General features: G+C 38.7%; 1 protein-coding gene across 1 annotated transcript in view; it reads left to right on the top strand.

Moving 5' to 3' along the window:
- The window catches only part of CSMD1 (CUB and Sushi multiple domains 1), a 1,224,748-nt gene that overhangs the window by 569,142 nt on the left and 636,050 nt on the right, over window positions 1–19,556 (top strand). The window contains exon 4 of the mRNA XM_086461528.1: window positions 4,494–4,688. Within this exon, the coding sequence (XP_086317654.1) occupies window positions 4,494–4,688 (195 nt within the window). The remainder of the gene's footprint in view (window positions 1–4,493; window positions 4,689–19,556) is intronic.

Consider the following 19,556-nt stretch of genomic DNA (forward strand, 5'->3'; position numbering starts at 1 on the left):
CTCAGAAAATTTTTCCAGTTGTTTCAGGAAAAACAGGAAGAGCAAATAACATATGTCCTTGTAAAATGTTGTAAGGCTATTGAAATAAAGGAAGGAAAAAGGAAAAACTTGCTCCTTACTTTCCTATTTCTCTTAATTTGAATTAAGCTGATTTCTGAATTGTTGCTGTTGAGTTCCAACTACCATGTGTGTCACTAGCCTATAAAAGCTGAACAAGAAAAGTGAAATCACAGAAGGGTGAAACTGTTATCTTTCACTGACAAGCAGTGTGAGCGTTTAGGCAATTAAGGCCTCTAGGTGATCTTTGCAGTCTAGTTTATGATTGTGACATCCATCTGAGGAAAAAAAATTAATGCGTCATGTTTATCTGAAATCATTTTCAGATTGAGCCTCTGAATAGTACTTTCAGCAAAGGTTGGGAAGTTAATTTTCATAGTTTTATAACTGATTTCAAATCTAGATGCCTTATTCATGGAAAAATTGATAGGAGTTGGGCTGCCAGAGACGGCAAAACCTTCAGAATTTATTAGAAAGTATCTTTTTTTAACTTGGCCCTTTAAACCAAACTACAAAAAACATCTTACTAAACAGGGCATTATGTTGCCAGTAATTGTCATATTGTCATGATGGGTTTGAAGTAAATGCATAGGCATTGCTTATTGCATATTTAAAGACTCTTATATTCTAGTGTGATGATCACAGATAGAAAACTTAGGTGGAATAAAATAAAAAAAAAAAAGTTTATTCAGTTCAATGACAAATATATATTTTTTTTTTTTCAATATCAACCACTGCAGTGTAATTTAGGTGATTTCTTTGTTACAATAAATCAGAAAGGGGTAGATAATGAAATCTAACATATCCAACAAAATGAAGGAAATTCCGTAAGTGAAAGCAAAGGATTATGATGTTTAAGGTGCTGTGAATATGCTTTCAAGTGAATTTAGCATAAGAAAAAGTATTGAAAAGGCTGTGTAAATAAATAATCTGATACAAGCCATCTAAGAATGAGTAATTTGCTAAATACTAGTTTATTTATCAACTATTAATTGATTATTCGTATATTGTCAAAAATGGTGCCGTTTCTCTACTATGTTTTACAGTCCTGCTGTGGTGTAGTATTTTGCCACTATGTGATAATGAATACTAGCATATAGATTATGATATTTTGAATACTTTTCAAAAAAACCCAAAAAACATATGCATAGTTAGTTTAAATAGTGAGTTAAAACCTTTGGCATGCTACGTAAATAATAAATTGCATTATGGAATTTGCTCATCTGCATTTATCAAACGGTTCTACTGTTTAGGAAGATACAGGAAATGTGTGAGGAAGGTCTATCTTTTAGCTTTTAATTTAATGAGTAAATCTTAGTGCACAGTGCTCCAGACTGATCTGTGCTAGGAAGTGAAGTCCACACAGGTTCCTAAATCTCTCATAATGGTGAAGATACTCATGAGGAGGAAATCTTAGGAGATGGATCTGCTTGGATACCCCATTGTACATATATTTGCTTTTAAAATACTAAGACTAAAGAGATCCTTTCCAAACACTGTATTTTTTTAATTTTTTTTTTTTTTTAAATTTTTTTCCAAAACCTGGAAGGACTTGAGTGAAGAAAAATGAGAAAAAGCATGCTCTCTGAGAACACTCTGTTAGGTCAATATAAAAAGATCCATTACCTTCAGTGCTTCTGTGTAGTATAGTTTATAATTATTCTCAATACACAGTGAACATCAAAATATTTATTGATAATGAAAGATGCTGTGACACTGGTGATTCTACAAGCTTCTTCCAGGAAGTGGCTGCAGGTTCTCAATCCTGTTGTCAGTAGACGTCAATAACACTAGAGAACAATCTGGGTCTTTTACTGAGGACTTGGCAATGAAGTTAAAGTTTGATAGACATATATAGCCTTTGCATAAGACAGCTTTGGTCAGCTAGAACTCTCGTAATCCAAACGTTGAACTATTTCGGTTACTGTTAGGAACCTTCAAAGGATAATTTGTCTTAGGTCCAGGAGAAATTGTGCAGCTACCTCCATATACTTCAATCAAAGTTTTAGAAAAACACATAAATAATGTAGTCGAATGCTTGATCTTAACAAGTGGTGAAATCCTGTGAAATATCACATGTATTATTGAACATGCTGCCATTCTCAGATCACTCATCTTTTTAGTGTTTTTTTAGGAGGTTGTGGTAAAATGTGTGCCAGTTTCAGAATGCCGAGTCCCATTTTTTCTAGGGTTCTTGACAGATGTAGTGGTAAGAAGAGGCAGAAAAACATCATATTGTAGGAGATCTTTACAAACAGAAGACTGATTTGCTGCAACACAATTTCAACAGTTACCCAGTGCCAGTTGTCATATATATGGCAGATGTGGATTTGCTGTGATGTGTTTTCCTTGGGAATGCAGTTTACCAGAAATCATAGTATCTTTGAATAATGCGTTCTCATTTCAGATAGCACACCCACTCATAAAAATAAATGCTGAGGTTTGGATTGTATAAATATTGCTTCATACAGCAGATCTTACGGTGAAACTACTTCACCTTCAGTGTTTTGTAAAAATGTTTTGATTTGAAAATAACAGAAGAAGAGATTCTTGTTTTGAATGCAGGTATTCTGCCGTGTGAAAGCATGTAAAAAATTTGTATTTGTTTGACTTGTCTTGCAAAACTACCTGTATTAACCTACCATGACTAAAGCAGGAAAAAGGGGAAAATTGACAAGAGAGAGGTGGCATTTTTAATACTGCTCTAAAACGTATCATAGCTTATATCAATATATGCTTTAGCATATAATGGATCATTGTTGCCAACTTTTTGGAATGTAAATCAGTATCTTCATTTTATTCCAATATTCTGATGTCTTAAAATCACTTTATTTTCTATGTATTCATTATCGTATATGTGAATCAAACACTGGCTCTCTTTCCAGTATGAAGGAGCACATCCAAATAAATATCCTCTTCTATTAAGGCTGCTGTAACTGCACAAAAGAAGTTGGGTATCTATTGTTTGCTTCAAGCTCAGCAACCTTAAGTAGCTCCTGTGTACAGAAATCTTAGATCTCTAATCTGCAGCGTTGGTAGAACATTAATCTAACTCATCATTCATTAGAGGTGTATGTGGCTTTTGTTACCTTGTTAATATTTATAGAAAATTTTGCAATTTTTCTCATAAAAGGATGTTGTAAGTGAAAGTGTTCTCTCTTTTAATTTTCTTAGCTTTATGGTTTTTGGCCTTTTCAAAATTTTCCTATATAATTTATGTTGTAACTTAAGTGTAATCGGGATCATTTAAATCCCAGTTTGGCTAACTGAGTATGAATTAAGGGTGTGCATTCAATAATTGAACTTACATGGTATAATGGGGCTTAATTAGCATTGATATATTGATATAATGCTTTACAACACTTTGAGGATGTGCATATATTGAGTAATTAGTCCTTTCAACATGCAGGTTAGTGAGGTTAGTATGGTTATGTTTACTCCGCAGATGGGTAGAGCGAGGAAAGAATTATGGGCTGAAAGAATTTGTCCATGAAACACGCAGTTTCTGAAACAATACCTGAATTACATGTGAGCTTTTCAGACCACCATTTCTTTGATGAACGCATTTATCTTTTGTGCTCTGTTCATGACATATTTCAGTTTCCTGCACTTATTTGTTCTGCTCTAAAGAAAATTAAATAATTTTAATTTGTACTACTTCAGTGAAAGGAATGGCATGCCATTAATAACTTTCAGATGAGATCAAGAACAAAACCAATTCCATTTTCCTGTTCCCCAACACACACTTTTGGTTTTACTAGGTGGAGGAGTATCATCTTTAAACGTATAACTAGTGAAAACATTCTCTTCCAAATAACTAATGCTTACAAATGGTAGTAACTTTCTGTGATTCAAAAGAAATTTAGTATGTCCATTCATATCAGCCCAGTGTCACTGCTTAGTCATTGTTTCTTTCATATTTTCTGTTTCTATTAACAGAGATTGACTTAATTATTTTACAGGACCTAGAGTAATTTGAATATAAGCAGAAAATCAAACTTTTTAGATATACTTTGAGTTTAATTTACTGTCAGACACCAGTTAATGATTGGATTTATGAAATTGCTATTCTATCAACTAAAATGAAAACTGTGCATAAAGTGCCTTCTACTGCCTGGATGCATAATGATGTTGTATAAATATTTTTGCAGTATTTATGAAAAAGTATTAAATAAAAAGTTTTTTTACTTCATTCAGAGTTTTGGGAGAAACAGCAAGATTTATAGCATGTTTTGTTTGAAAATAAATTTGTAAAGAACTTCACTGAATGACTGTTAAACCAAAAACTGTATTTGAGATTAGTTTTGAAAATGACATTATTTGTTATAAACTGAAATCTTCTGTGAAAGTAGGTTCCATAGCTTAATTTTGCCTTATTTGTATAAGGAATACTGTTCTGAAAAATAACATTCTTCATTCTTTGTTTCTTTTGACAGTATTACCTAGTCATACTTGTGGCAACCCAGGAGAAATACCTAAAGGAGTACTTCATGGAACAAGATTCAACATTGGAGATAAAATCCGATATAGCTGTATCTCTGGTTACATCCTAGAAGGCCATGCCATGTTGACATGTATTGTGAGTCCTGGAAATGGCGCATCATGGGATTTTCCAGTTCCTTTTTGCCGAGGTAAAAATGAAGACATGAAATATCTTTAAAAAGTTAAGCCAACATTAAAACAGCAGACTAAATAAATATATGTTGGGGTTTGGGTTTTTTTTTACTTTTTCAATGTAAACGTACTAATGTGCTGTCTAAAAACCTACACCATTCAAAACTGTAATCACAATTCAGAAGCAATGACTCTCCAGAGTTTAGACTCAGAGGTAGATGTTGTCTGCTGATCTTTTTTCCTTTTCATTTACATGGAGAATAGCTATAGCAGTTTGACAGCAGGACCTAGCAAATGAATCATAGAAGCATAGAATCATAGAATATCAGGTTGGAGGGGCCCTCAAGGATCATGTGGTCCAAACTTACATGTCAAAAACATGGTCTAGACAAGATGGCTCAGCACCCTGCCCAGCTGTATCTTGAAAATATCCAATGTTGGGAATCCACCACTTCCCTGAGAAGATTATTCCAATGGCTGATTGTTCTCACTGTGAAAAATTTTTCTCTTTTGTCCAGTTGGAATCGCCCCAGGAGGAGCTTGTACCCATTACCCCTCATCATTTGCATGTGTCTTCTTGTAAGAAGTGAGTCTCCATCTTCTTTGTAGCCACCCTTTAAGTACTGGAACATGGTGATAAGGTCTCTCCTAAGCCTTCTCTTCTCAAGGCTGAACAAACCCAGTTCTCTCAGCCTTTCCTCATACGGCCAGCTTCCCAGTCCTTTGACCACCCTCTCCAACCTGTCCGCATCTTTTTTATTCAGTGGGGACCAAAACTGAACACAACATTCCAGGTGTGGCCTGACAAGCGCTGAGTGGGATAATGACTTCATTATCTCTGCTGGTGATGCCCTTGTTGATGCAACCCAGCATCCTGTTGGCTTTCTTTGCTGCTGCAGCACACTCTTCACTCATATATTGAGCTTGTTGTCCACCAGGACCCCCAGGTCCCTTTCCACAGAGCTGCTCCAGCCAGGTAGATTGCAGCCTGTGCTGCACTCCTGGATTATGTTTTCCCAGGTGCAAGACCTTGCACTTGTCCGTCTTGAACTTCGTAAGGTTCTTGTTAGCCCACTCTAACAGCCTATCCAGGTATTCCTGCAAAGTGGCTCTGCTTTCTGAAGTGTCCACTTCCCCACTCAGTTTGGTATCATCAGCAAACTTCATCAGGGTACACTTGATTCCATCATCCAGATCACTTGTGAAGATAATAAACAGCGTTGGGCCCAATATCGATCCCTGGGGACACCACTTGTGACAGTTGCCAGTTTGAAAAGGAGCTATTTACCACCACCCTCTGGGTGCAGCCTGTCAGCCAGTTCCCCACCCATCACATGGACCGCTTGACTAGACTGTAATGCATCAGTTTCTCTAGGAGGAGTCTGTGGGGAACCACATTGAAAGCCTTGCAGAAATCCAGGTAGCCAATGTCCACCACTCGCCCCACGTCAACCAAGCAGGTTATTTTGTCATAGAAGGTGATCAGGTTTGTCAAGCATGATTTGCCCTTGGTTAATCTGTGCTGTTTTTTCCCAGTCACATGCTTCATTTGATTTGTGGTAGCCACCGGGAGCATTAGTTCCATAACTTTCCCAGGGATTGAAGTAATACTGATGGGCCTATAATTTCCTGGATCCTCCTTTAAGCCCTTCTTGTAGATGAGGATGACATTAGCCTTCTTCCAATCTTCTGGGACATCCCCCAATCTCCACGACTTCTCAAAGATTCTGGAGTGCAGCCTCACAGTGACATCAGTTAGCTCTCTTAACACCCTCGGGTGGATAATATCTGGCCCTATCGGTTTGTAAGGGTCAAGCTTCTATAATCGTTCACTTACCAGCTCTTCCTTCACTGGTGGTTTGACCATCTGTGTTTGACCTGGATTTGTGTTCCCAAGGCCTGGGCCCAACAGTGCTGATAAAGACAGAGGTGAAGGAAGTGTTGAGAACTTCTCCCTGTTCAGCATCGCTGGTGACTAATTCACCTCTCTTGGTTTCTTTTGGTTTCTGCTTGTTGTTTATCTACCTGAAAAACCCTTCCTTGTAGCTTTTGACATCTCTGGCCAATTTCAATTTAAGTTGAGCTTTTGCTTTTCTAACTGCCTCTCTTCATGCCCTGGCAATGCACTTGTAGTTTTCAATGGGTATTCGTTGCTTTTTCATCTTTTTTGGTTTTGAGCAGACTCAGATGCGGGAGCTACGTGAGGACACTGGCACGATCAATGTGATCTAACAAGTGAACCTTTATTTCCGTGTTTTTCAGTGCGATATATAACCCTCGACCACACCCAATAAATACTGATTGGCTTCATCGCAAATAACAGCCCATAGTCCAACCTGATTGGCCATATTGCGAGTCATGTTCAAGTCACGTTCACAAATGTTCACATCCATCTTCTTCAGGAATTAAAACTGCATCATTAATGGCGGCTGTCTCTTCTTCTGCACCTGCAAGATGTTGATGCCCCCTGCACCGGAAGTTGTTTATGCTTCCCGCAGTTCCGGTACGTCCCAGCCCAGGCTCTCTGGAAAGGCTGGATTGTTCACATGTCCCTTATTTTGTAAATATCCTTCCACACTCAGAAGCTTGCAGTTAAGCCAATGGAGACTCTTGCTCTGCCTACTTCTCTTACCTATAAAGGGATGGACTGCTTTTATGCTTCCAGGAGAGCATTCTTGAAAAACTCCCAGCACTCATTAGCTCCTTTATGTTCCACGGAATCTTCCCACAGAGTCCTTCCCCACTGAGCTCTGAGTAAGCTGAAGTTTGCTCTTCTAAAATCTAAACACTTTGTCTTAATACTGACTTTCTGCATGCTCAGCAGAAACCCGAACTCCACAATATTGTGATCACTGCAGCCAAGGCTATTACTAACCAAGATACTACAAAGCAGATTTTCTTGGTTTGTGAGTAGCAAGTCCATCAGTGCCTCATTCCTGATTGACACACCCAATGTTTGTATGAGGAAACAGTCCTCTACACATTCCAGGAACCTGATGGATGACATGTGAGCTGCTGTATTGTTCTTACAACAAATGTCTTGGTAGTTGAAGTCACCTGTAAGAACCAGGTTCTCTTGACCTGAAGCTTGCTTAAGTGACCCAAATATTGCTTCATTTGCCTTATCGTCTTGATTTGGAGATCAGCAGCAGATGTCTATTGTAAGATTCCGCCTTGGAGACAACCCGTCTGATCTTGGTCCAGAGGCATTCTGTAGGGCTTCCACAATCACCATATTGGCCTTCTGTACATTCAAGGTTTTCGTTAACATAGAGCATGACTTCTCCACCTCTGTTTCCCTGCCTGTCTTTACAAAACAACCTATAGCCATGCATCGTGATCCTCCAGTCCTGTGAGTTGTCTCACCGTGTTTCAGTTATTCCTATGACATCATAACTTTCTGACTGGGCACAGAGCTCCAGTTCCTCCTGTTTGTTCCCCAGGCTACATGCATTGGTATACACGCACTTGAGGTGGTTGATCTTCTGGTTCTCACTTTGGGAGGCAGCCAAGTAACATTTGTCATTGCTCTGGTTGGCCTGGCTTATTCCCCAGTTGGATGCATTGGTGTGAACGATGCCACTTTGGACCCCGGCCCTCAAGTCCTTTGGTTTAAAGCCTGCCTCACCAAGTTGGCCAGCCTGCTGTCAAAGATTCCCTTGCCTCTTTGAGACAGGTGGATCCAATCCCTCCCTAGCAGGCTATAGTCATTGAAGAATGTCCTATTGTCATAAAAGTAAAAATTCTTACAACAGCACCGGTCACAAAGCCAGAAGCTGATTTGTGTTATATGGCTGTTTCTGGCTGTACCCTTTCCTCTAACTGGTAAAATGAAAGAAAAGTTGGACACCAATAATTTTCACTTGCAGCTCCAGGGCTTTGACCTTGGTTCTGCCCAGGTTCCTGCTTGTGGTGTCATTCATGCTCACATGGAAGAGTAGCAGTTGATAGCAGTCTGTGGTCTGGACAAGTTGTGGCGCCCTCTTGGCAATGTCTTGGACCTCAGCTACCAGAAGGCAGCTACCTCTCATGTCTCCCTGTCAGGCCATCAGATGGGTGCCTCAGTGCCCCTCAACAGATAATGACCTCTTATGAGCACTCGTTGCTTCCTTTTGCAGTACCCAGTGCATGCCGCTGGTACAGTTTCTCCTTGCAGACCTTAATTGTGGGTGTCTACAGCTGTTAAAGCTTCATATCTGGTTCTGGTTGTAATGCTGGAAGGTGGGGACTAAAGCAGAGTCCTGCTTTTATGGGTCACCAGGGTCCAAGGTGCCTCATTCTCTGTGGTGTCCACCACAGGAGCATGGTTCTGAAACCGCTTATCTATCTATTGTTTTGCATGGGGTGATCCTGTTCCAGATATAGGACTTTGCGTTTCTGTCTTGGAATTTAATGAGATTCCTGTTACTCTTTCAGCTTGTCAAAGCCTGTCATTAAAGCCTGTCTGACTGGCAGTCCTGCCCTTCAGGGTGCCATCTACAAACTTTGTCAGGGTGTATTCAGTTCTGTACTCCAGAATCATGGTGAAGGTGTTACATAAATTCAGCCCTAGTTTTAATCCCTGGGGAATGCTGCAAATCGCTGACCACTAGATTGACTTTAAACAATTGGCCTCTACTGTCTGAGCCTGATGGTCCAGACCATTTTCCCCTCACATAATAGTCCACTCATCCAGTCCATGTGCCCTCCATTTGACTACAAGGATATAGTGCGGAACTGTGTTGTGAAAACTTTTTTAACATCAAGCTAAATCCTTTCATCAAAGAAGCAGTCAGGTAGCCAAGGATGATTTGCATTGGCAAAAGCTGGCTGTTCCTGTTCACCTTTTTGTCCTTTTTGTGCTTGGGAATGGTTTTCATAAACACTTTCACCGTAATTTTCTGGAGCTCTGAGGTGAACCTGGCAGATACACCGTTGCTAGGATCCTTGCTTTCTTTTGAAAATGAGAAATGAAAGATTTTCTTTTTCCAGTCATTGGGAATCACTTTTGATTGTCACAACATTTCAAAGATGGTACAGAGCAGCCTCACACTGTGAGACACCATGAACCCTCAGGTGCATATCATTAAGTGCCACGAACTTGCACATATTCTGTTTACTTCTATAGTTACTTGTATTGTTTTTCCTGTGCTGTGGCTACTGCTTTTCTTCCCAAAACTTCTCCATTTTACAGTGAATTGGAAGGCCTGAGGGCAGGCTTTCCTAATGAAGTGAGAAGCAAAGGGGACGTTGAGTGCCTCAGACTTTTCCATGTCTTCATCACAAGGTCACTTACCCCACTGAGCAGCAGGCTACCCTGTCCTTTATTTTCCTTCTATTGTTGATATACCTATAGAATAGTTTCTAGAATGACCACTCTTCACATTCTTCACCAATTTCATTCCATCTGAGCTTTGGCCTTCCTCCTTCTATCCCTGCGTTTCTGAGCAACACTTCTGTGTTTCTTTCAAGTAGCTTGTCCCTGCTTCCACGTTTTGTACACTGTTTGTTTTTTTTTTTCTTTTTTTTTTTTTTTTTCACATTTCAGTTAAAACACCTCAGTCAGGAATTTCCTGTTTAGCCCAGCAGCTACTCATTTATATACATAAATAGATGGATCATTCTTGAGCTTTGAGGAAGCTGCCCTTGAAGTCAAACAAGCTCTCCTGGGCCCCTTAACCCTTCAAGACATCAGTGCATGAAATCCTGTCTACCACTTCACAAATAAGTTGAAATCTGCTTTGCTGAAGTCCAAGGAGTTTATTTTAATACTTACCTTCCTCAGTTCCTTCAGGATCTTAAGCTTATGGTTATTGTAACCACAGCTGCTGTTGAGTATCACTTATTTGAATGATTCTTTGTTCCTACACCTAGTTGGCCTGTCCAGTGCCTGCATTAATTTTTTTTTTTTTTTCCTAGAGAACTCAGAAATCTAGTGGATTGCTTGCCTTCTGCTATGCTGCCATCCACACAGATGTTGGGATTATTAAAGTACCCCATGAGAACCAGAGCCTGTGATTAGGGCGCCTCTAGTTGTTTAAAGGTTTTGACACTTCATGATCAGATGATCTGTAGCAGATACTCAGCATTATGACCTCCCTCTTGGCTTGCCTTTCTCATTCTAGCCTGCAGGAGCTCAATGATCTTTTTACCTGTTGTACAGCAGAACTCTATTCATTCAAGATCATTCACTCTATTCATTCATTTGTGTAGGGTGCAGCCTTCCCTTTTCTTCCCACTTTCCTAAGAGCCTGTGTCTATCCATTGCAGCCCTCCAGTCAGGTGAGCTATCCTATAGAGTCTCTATTATCTTGATGACACCACAGTATTGTGACTGTACATGCATTTCGTTTGTCCAGTTTGCTCCCATGCAGCACATTTTTGTTTACAGGCACTCCACAGGGCTTCCAGTTGTGTTGCTTTCTGAGGGGGAGGGAGAGACACACTTATTGCCCTGTCCCATGTGTTCTTCCCTGGGCCTGTTCTCTGTGTTACCTGTAGGTTTTGGCCTGTATCCCTGACTCAGTTTAGAGCTCTCCTCACTAGGTCAGCAAACCTGTTGCCCCGGTTAGCCAGAGAGATCCCATGTCTCCCCTGCTGCCCTCAATCCTTGAAGAGGATCCTGTAGTCAAAAAAGTCAAAGCCCTGTTGCGCAACACCAGCTGCATAGTCAAGCATTGCTCTGCTCAGCTCTGGTGCTCCTGCCTGAGCTTTTCCCCTTGCATTAAGCAGAACCCCCTCTGGTCTCCTGTGCCTTTCACACTAATCCCAAGCCCTGTGGACACCCTTTACTGATCAAATTCTCCCTTGGCAGTATTATTAATACCCATGTGGATAAGCAACAAAAGGTAGTTGTCTTCTGTAATAATTTGTAAAGGTTTCTTGTGACTGAAGGGTCTTATAATGTAATTCCTCACAGCAAAGAAATATTTTATAAATTTCTGTGCTTCAAAACAAATACAAGAGTTAATAATCAAAAAACCAACAGAGATTTTGTTCGTGTTTGTGGTTTGTATTTGATTTCAATCAGTACGCAATGAAAATTTCTTTTGCAAGTGCTTCGAAAAGAGGAAGAAAAAAATTTTCTAACCTTTCAGTTGTCTGATCTTAGATGGGTTTCTTTGTCCTTCTAGTAAGAGGTAGTAAACAGGTTTCAGAAAAATATACGTGTCATAAGTTCATAGTGTCATCAGTGTCTACTAAACATTTGTTCCGTTTCTGCAGATGCTGCTCATTTCGGCAATGTTTGCTGCATACAAGTATCTCTAACAGGCCTGAAGTTTTCTTCGTAATATGTAACTCTGTGAATTTAACCTATTAGTAAAAACGCAAGTGGATTCCTAAACCTGGTGTAGAGCGTACATGAAATCCAACAAAATCTCTGTACCTTGTCAAGAAATGAGAACCGTAACAGAAAAGTTACTTAATAGTTAATGATTTATGTGAGCTGAGCCATAGCATCAGTGGATTTTTAGAGTTCATGTGGAATGTGAATTTGATGAGGGATTTTAGACATTCCTTATTTTATTTCATTTTATCAGTCTGGAACATATACCATGAGGTAGCCCTTTCCATTCTCTATGTCTTCGAGACAGCAATGTTTCCCTATTGTTTCTCCAAGAACCTTGGTCTTTTCCATGAAAGCACCTTTTGTTACAGTTTTGTTTCCAGATGTTATTTTTTCTTATCATCATAAATGAGTTTCAAAATAATGTAGCAGAGTTAGATGAAGCTACATGGTTTATATACAAAAAAACCCCATAATACTCTTGTTCTCTGTGGTATGTTTCCCCAGCTTTGCTGATGCAGGCAAATTACTGTTTTCTGCAATTTTGTTGCTTAATATTTTCAGAATCATTAAGAAGCTAGTGTCCAGTAATTTATACATTGTCTAACTGTACAAATGCTGTTTCTGCTAAAAAAATTCCTATTGAATTGCTAAGCCACCAGGAAGACGTAGGCAGCATTGACTCTTGTATCTGATATTCTGTTTCTCTGGCTGCTACTCAGTTTCAAATATTCCCTCTTTAATTTATAGCCATGCGGAGGGTGGTGGAGCTGAACTGCACTGCAGATTCATTGATGACTTAGAACAAACTCTGAACAGAAATCAAAGGTGCAGCCAATGGCATTTTTAGAAAGTTTAGATAATTTGACTGTCAAGACATTCGCTTTACCTTTTTTGTTCTGTTTTCTTTGAATAAACTATGATTTTTTGGTATGTGAAAATATGGCAACTTCCAAAGGGAAAAAGATAGAAAACAGTCCCCCCAAAATTGAAAACAGCTGCCGAAGAAAACTTCAAAGCAAAATTCTGAGAAGATGGCGTAATTATTAAATCTTAGTCCTGTTTTTCTGTATGGTAAGAGCAGCCATGGACTTTTCTGCTATTAGAAGCTAACCCAGAGGTTTACAATGAGTTTCTGCAAAAAGTTGTATAAGTGGCTTACAGAAATTGACAGGGAGATTCAGTATCCAACCTAAATTCTGTTCTTCTGGTTTTTGTCCAGAGAATTAAAAATGTCTTTGTACCGTAATAGTGTCACCCAAAACATTTGCCTTCTTTATCTTGAGGTCGAAATACTGTGTGGTACAAGTCTGAAACATTTTGAAAGTTAATTTCATTCTCTGCAGTAACTCCACTAATAACTGATTTATGATATGTGACTATTTCTAAACGAACTTTGTATAATTAGATTCTCAATTCTCAGTAATTTTGAGAATCCCTAGTTGATTATAGTTGCATGAGTCTAGATTTTTGTGAAGCTAAACATTAGGAATACAAATTGGATTAGTGATATTACAATGTTAAGCTTTTTCTCACAATTAAAATAGCTGTGAGGGAAAGAACATGTAATATGTTATCATTAACAAGACACCCAATTATTGGAGGTAAAATAAAGAATAAATAATGAAGACAAACCAGTAGAAGCGATCATATGTCAGAAAGGTCCAAAAGGATCAAGTGATAATTAATCAGGTTCCAGATTTAAGAGATATTATTGGAGAAATACCTTGATGAATAATATGTAATCAAGAACGTATTTTTAAAATAGGTGAAGGGAGAAAGGAAGAAGAGTTTCTGAGTCGCTATAACGTAAGATAAACTAAATACAGAGATTCAGAGCTGGTATTTTAAGAACATCTAGCAAAGAGAAATTGATGGTTTTGGTGTTACCCATACTTTCTGAGGTAGCAAGTAATTCTCAGATAGTAATTTCTTCTCAGTCTCTGAGGCTCAGACAAATATGATTTTATAAGTTTAAGGAGGAGAAAAAGATGTCCGGTGTCCTGATCCCATCATTTATGCATGTTTATAAAGAAAAAAATAGAGGAAAAGAAAAAGAAAATTTCCTAACAATTCTGCTTATTATTGTTGCTGTACATGATAAAGTGAGAATATATTCCCAAATCTAATTTTTAGAGTGACATGGCACTGAGCAATTTTATTCACTTTTGGAATGGTCTGAATTGGTGATATATTTACATTGAGGTGAAACTTGAATCTAACTCATTGTGACTGGTCAAGTAAGAAGTCGGAGAATTGTTTCAGGAAAAGCATATAGGACATACTGTATCATTTCTTGCACAGTAGTGCAGGACTGACTACATCACACCCAACGGACATACGGACACAGCTAGAAGTATTCTTATGTACGTGTGTATGTGTGTATAAGAATGTATATATTTATGCATATGTATATTTATGTTTATGTATTATTGTTCTAACATGTATCAGTAGCTATGGAGTTACCTGATAGAAAAAATTGAAAGGTGCCAGGTCAAAGCTGGATCTGTGCAATATCTGGTGCCTAGAAGACAGGAACAAGAAGTGAAAAATGAAATGAACAGTACAATGAAAACATAGTGAATGATATAGAATAATAAAGTAAAGTCAAAGAATGAAAAAGAGGACTTCAGTCTGACCATTAGGAACATGAGCAAAGTTAACGTCAGAGGAAGATACAAGGATTTACTAAAAATGAAAAACAAACCTCAGGGGTAGTCATAAAAAGGTGTAGAAATTCATAAATCCACATAGACTTCTGGAATTAACTGGATAACTTTCCTAATTATTAAAAAAAAAAAGTGTGAAATCTGCAACAGTCACTAATTTTCCCTCAAAGAATTCAGCCTTTTCTCTTTTTGCTTCAAGATTAGGGCTTTACTATTAATTTGTTGTAGAATGTTGTTTTAACGGATCTTTGTGAGCACTTAAAAATATATTCTGAAGTGAAGGGTTATCATATCACTGGAAAAGAGCTTAGGATACTTAACTGAAAAAGAAGAGTCTTTACAAGATATCCAGAAGATATCTTGTATCTTCTACTTCTGGGGGAGAGAGAGGTTGTGAGGCTACAGACTGTTGATTAATTTTTGAACTTCTTTAACTATCCTCTCTTAAGTGCAAGTTTTTGCATGAAAAAGGTGGCAGAGTTATGGTTTTGATTTTAAGTTTACTCAAGCACATACTGTCAGTTAACAACTGAAATTTTCTGCCAGGTTAGCAAATAGTTTGTCCATCGCTATTTCTGTCTTATTCTACATTTATAACTATGTCAACTAGTGGATTATATTTCCTTTCCAGATTGGATGGACTGGGAATAGGTTTTTGTAATATAACAAGTGGATATACTAGAATTATAAAAGTCTACTAAATTAAGCACAATTTTTACAAAGAAAAATGTACAAATCTCAAGCCCCAGGAAGTACAAGACTACTCCACTGAGTCCAATATTATCAGGGACAGTAACTACGGGACAATCTCACTGGGGTCTGCTTAGATCAAGCTCACTGAAACATCAAAGCTGTGTTCAAACTAATGCTACAGCTGCAATGGGTGCCCACAGGTGCCTAAACAAATTGCAACATTTTCTGTGTTTCTATTTTGTACATACTGTTAACTTGAAGTGAGAAATCTGAGTTTGTGATATACGTAAAATAGACACTCTTTCCCTAAACTGCAATAATTTCTGAAATTTTAACAGTATAAATCCTGTTCTACTTAGAGAGCAATCCAAATTATTTTGAAGTGTCCTTTGAAAACCTGGAGAGAGAGAAAAAAAATCATCTTAGATGCATGGTATAATGAGTATTTAATTTATGTGAAGTTGATCAACAGTGAGAGAAGAAATTGAGAAAGGGAGGCAAACTGATTAAAGCACTTATCTGGGATGCGTATGTCTGGATTCAAGTAATGATAGAAAAAAACCCAACCTTCTGACAAGTTTCTGGTTTTTAAAGCAGAGAAAAGAAGCACAGGTGTTGGCTTTTACCTATTCAAAATAAAGTCTATAAAAAACTAAAACATTAAGAAGATTAGCAAGTAGAGGTGAATATTTTGATGGTTAAAGAGCTGGCTGCCAGTTGGACCTAGATCAGTGACTTGTCTGATGAATGTGTAATGCTACACCATTGTAACACTTAGAGATGTTTTTGGTCTTTATGAATCTGGCAGTTTAGCAGCTTGACAGCTGGCATTGACATACTAACATTTATTTTTAAACTTGGCATTGATATACTATGGCTTGTTTTTATTTTTTTTGTCAGTAAGACATTTTAAAATGGTGATTTTAAAATCTTACTTCAAAAAGTCATTTAACTAACTCCTCACATTAACCATTTCCAAAATATCCAGAGTGTGTATCTGTGAAAGTAATCATTCATGATTATTTGATAGACATGTTTTCTCTACCAAAGAATTTTATTACATGAGAGATAATAATCTGCTTTTTTGCAAATGAACTACAGAAAAATGCCATTTAATAAAGAATTTAATAAATCATAGAATCATGGAATATCTCAAGTTGGAAGAGACCCATAAGTATCATTGAGTCCAGCTCCCTGCTCCTCACAGAACTAAACCATATGACTAAGAGCATTGTCCAGAACCCCTTGAACTCTGACAGTCTTGGTGCTGTGACAACTTCCCTAGGGAGCCTGCTCTAGTGACCAACAACCCTCTCGGTGAAGAACATTTTCCTAATGTCCAGTCTGAACTTTCCCTGACGCAGCTTCATTCTGTTTCCACGTGTCCTGTTGCTGGTCACCAGAGAGAGGAGATCAGCCCCTCCCCCTTTGCTGCCCACCTTGAGGAAGTTGTAGACTGTGATGAGGTCACCCCTCAGCCTTCTCTTCTCCAAGCTGAACAAACCAAGTGACCTCAGCTGGTCCTCATAAGTCTTGCCCTCAAGATCTTTGGCCATCTTGCTCACTCTCCTCTAGACACACTCTAATAGTTTGATGTCCTTATATTGAGGCATCCAAAACTGCACACAGTACTCGAGGTGGGTTTGCACCAGCGCAGTGTTGAGTGGAACCATCACCTCCTGTGACTGGCTAGTTATGCTGCACATCAGGACACAGCTGGGCCTTTTGGCTGCCAGGGCACACTGTTGATTCATATTCAACTTGCCATCAACCCAGCCACCCAGATCTCTCTCTGATGGGCTGCTGTCCAGCCTCAGTAAACAAAAAACTTTTCAGTTGTATTTTTAATAACACATGTTAAATAATGTATTTCCATGGTTCTTTTAGAAACCTGTAAAGCTGCAATTTTATTTAATTGATAAGACTTACAAAATGTCACTCAAAATCACAATATGTCATCTCACAATGATTTATAAAATATCACTTAAGTTTTTAATTGCATCTATTTTGTTGCTGGTGGTAAGACGTAAGGAAATGACTATGAGTGACATATCAAGAAAAAGCTTTATTATTATGAATTTTGTACTTTAAGTCATAGCTATGTTTTTATCAGTTATGTTACAATTGTAATGCAAAATGATCTTTCAAATGAGGACCTTTCACTATAAACTAAAGTTGAATAGCCAATTGTGATCATTTAAATTCAGAATCTAAATTAATTTTGAGAATTTAGATGGGTTTTAAAAGAAGTGGGGTTTTTTTGTTATTATGCAATAAACATTTTTCACTTGTGCAAACATTTTATTAATTTTTGTGTAAAAAAGACATATAGAATACAGAACATTGCGTTCTGGAAGACATTTGTGTGGGAAGGAGAGGGAAGTCCAGTAAAAATGATTGAATTGTTAAAAAGATATCTAAACCAATTTACATAAGGAAATTTCCTGTTTCTGTTTTTATCCTATCCTTGGATATCTGCTTAGCAGGGCTTGCATCTCACTTGTAGCAAGATCTCATTTATGCAAAACACAGTTTACAAAAATTGTCAAATTGTTACTTTTGGTGAAATGGCTCTTCATAGTTTGAAGGAAAATGTAAGATTTTTTCGTTGACTGCCACAGTTCCTCAGTGTTTCTTTTGATTTTTGCATGCATTAACTTGATGGATATGTTTGTCTGTTTTATCTAAGCTACACATCTATACAGTATATATGTTTTTTGTCAAGTGGTGCCAGCCATATGTGTACTCTATATAAGATGCATATTCTCTAAATTCAGAGCTCTTAATTTCTGACTACTGAGAGATACAAATGTTTGCAGCTTTATACTTCAAGTAGTCATTTATGCTGATACAAACAGCACTTCGTGCAGTTGCTTACAACTTGAAAATAACCATAAGTGTTTGGAATTAATTAGTTGCACATTTTAAAACACAATTTGTTAATCACTTAGAGTTTGAATTCATGAAGCCGGAGGCACTATTTTCTATCAAATTACACCAAGCATAGTGATGCATTAAGACTCCTGAGCACTGTTCTAGCTCTCTCAAAAACGTAACATAGAGAAAGACATGGATAAGAAGGACAATCAGCCCAAGGAGGCCAACTAGCTCTGGGGCCAGCTGGTGAAACACAGCTATGAATGGACAGGTTTTTTCTCCTACCCTCTGAGTGGTGTGGCCACATCCTGCCTGCCTGTGCTCACGCTTAGACAATTTATTACATTTTAGCATTCAGCAGTCTGGTTGCCTTAGCATGGGTGCTACCTATGATGAAGGAAGTCCCCAAACCACAGGCTACTGGAGCATGGGAAATATGTCCAGGGAAAGATCATTCTGTGAAGCTACTTTTGCTGTGGTGTTTCCCTAACACATCGCAGTGTCACAGATGACACCAAGTTAGGTGGGAATCTTTATCTGCTTGAGGGTAGGGAGGCTGCACAGAGGGACCTGGACAGTCTGGATCAATGATATGAGACCAATTGTATGAGCTACAACAAGACCAAGTACCAAGTTTGGCAGCTGGGCCACAACAACTCCATGAAGTGCTACAGGCTGGAGGATGAGTGGCTGGAAAGCTGCCTGGCAGAAAAGGACCTGGGGGGGCTGATTGACAGCCGGCTGAACATGAGCCAGCAGTGTGCCCAGGTGGCCAAGAAGGCCAACAGCGTCCTGGCCTGTATCAGAAATAGCATGGCCAGCAGGAGTAGGGAGGTGATCGTCCCCCTGTACTCAGCATTGGTGAGGCCACACCTCGAGTACCATGTGCAGTTTTGGGCACCTCAATACAAGAAAGACATCGAGGTGCTGGAGAGAGCGCAGAGAAGGGCAACAAAGCTGGTGAAAGGCCTAGAGCATAAGTCTTATGAAGTGCAGCTGAGGGGTCTGGGGCTTTTTAGTCTTAAGAAAAGGAGGCTGAGGGAAGATTTTATTGCTCTCTACAACTATCTGAGAGGACATTGTAGAGAGGTAGGTGCTGGTCTCTTCTCACGTGTAAGTAGTGATAGAACAAGAGGGAACGGACTCAAGCTGCACCAGGGTAGGTTTAGGCTTGACATTAGGAAAAAGTTTTTCACTGAAAGGGTTGTCAGACATTGGAATAGGCTGCCCAGGGAGGTGGTTGAGTTGCCATCCCTTAGTGTGTCTCAAGGTCATTTAGGTGTGGTGCTTGGAGATATGGTTTAGGGGTGTACTTGGTAGAGTAGGGTTGAGGGTTGGACTCAATGATCTCAAAGGTCTTTTCCAACCTGCATGATTCT

This window comes from Leptosomus discolor, chromosome 2 (genome assembly GCF_034619465.1).
Source record: "Leptosomus discolor isolate bLepDis1 chromosome 2, bLepDis1.hap2, whole genome shotgun sequence".
In the NCBI taxonomy this organism is placed as follows: Eukaryota; Metazoa; Chordata; class Aves; order Leptosomiformes; family Leptosomidae; genus Leptosomus; species Leptosomus discolor.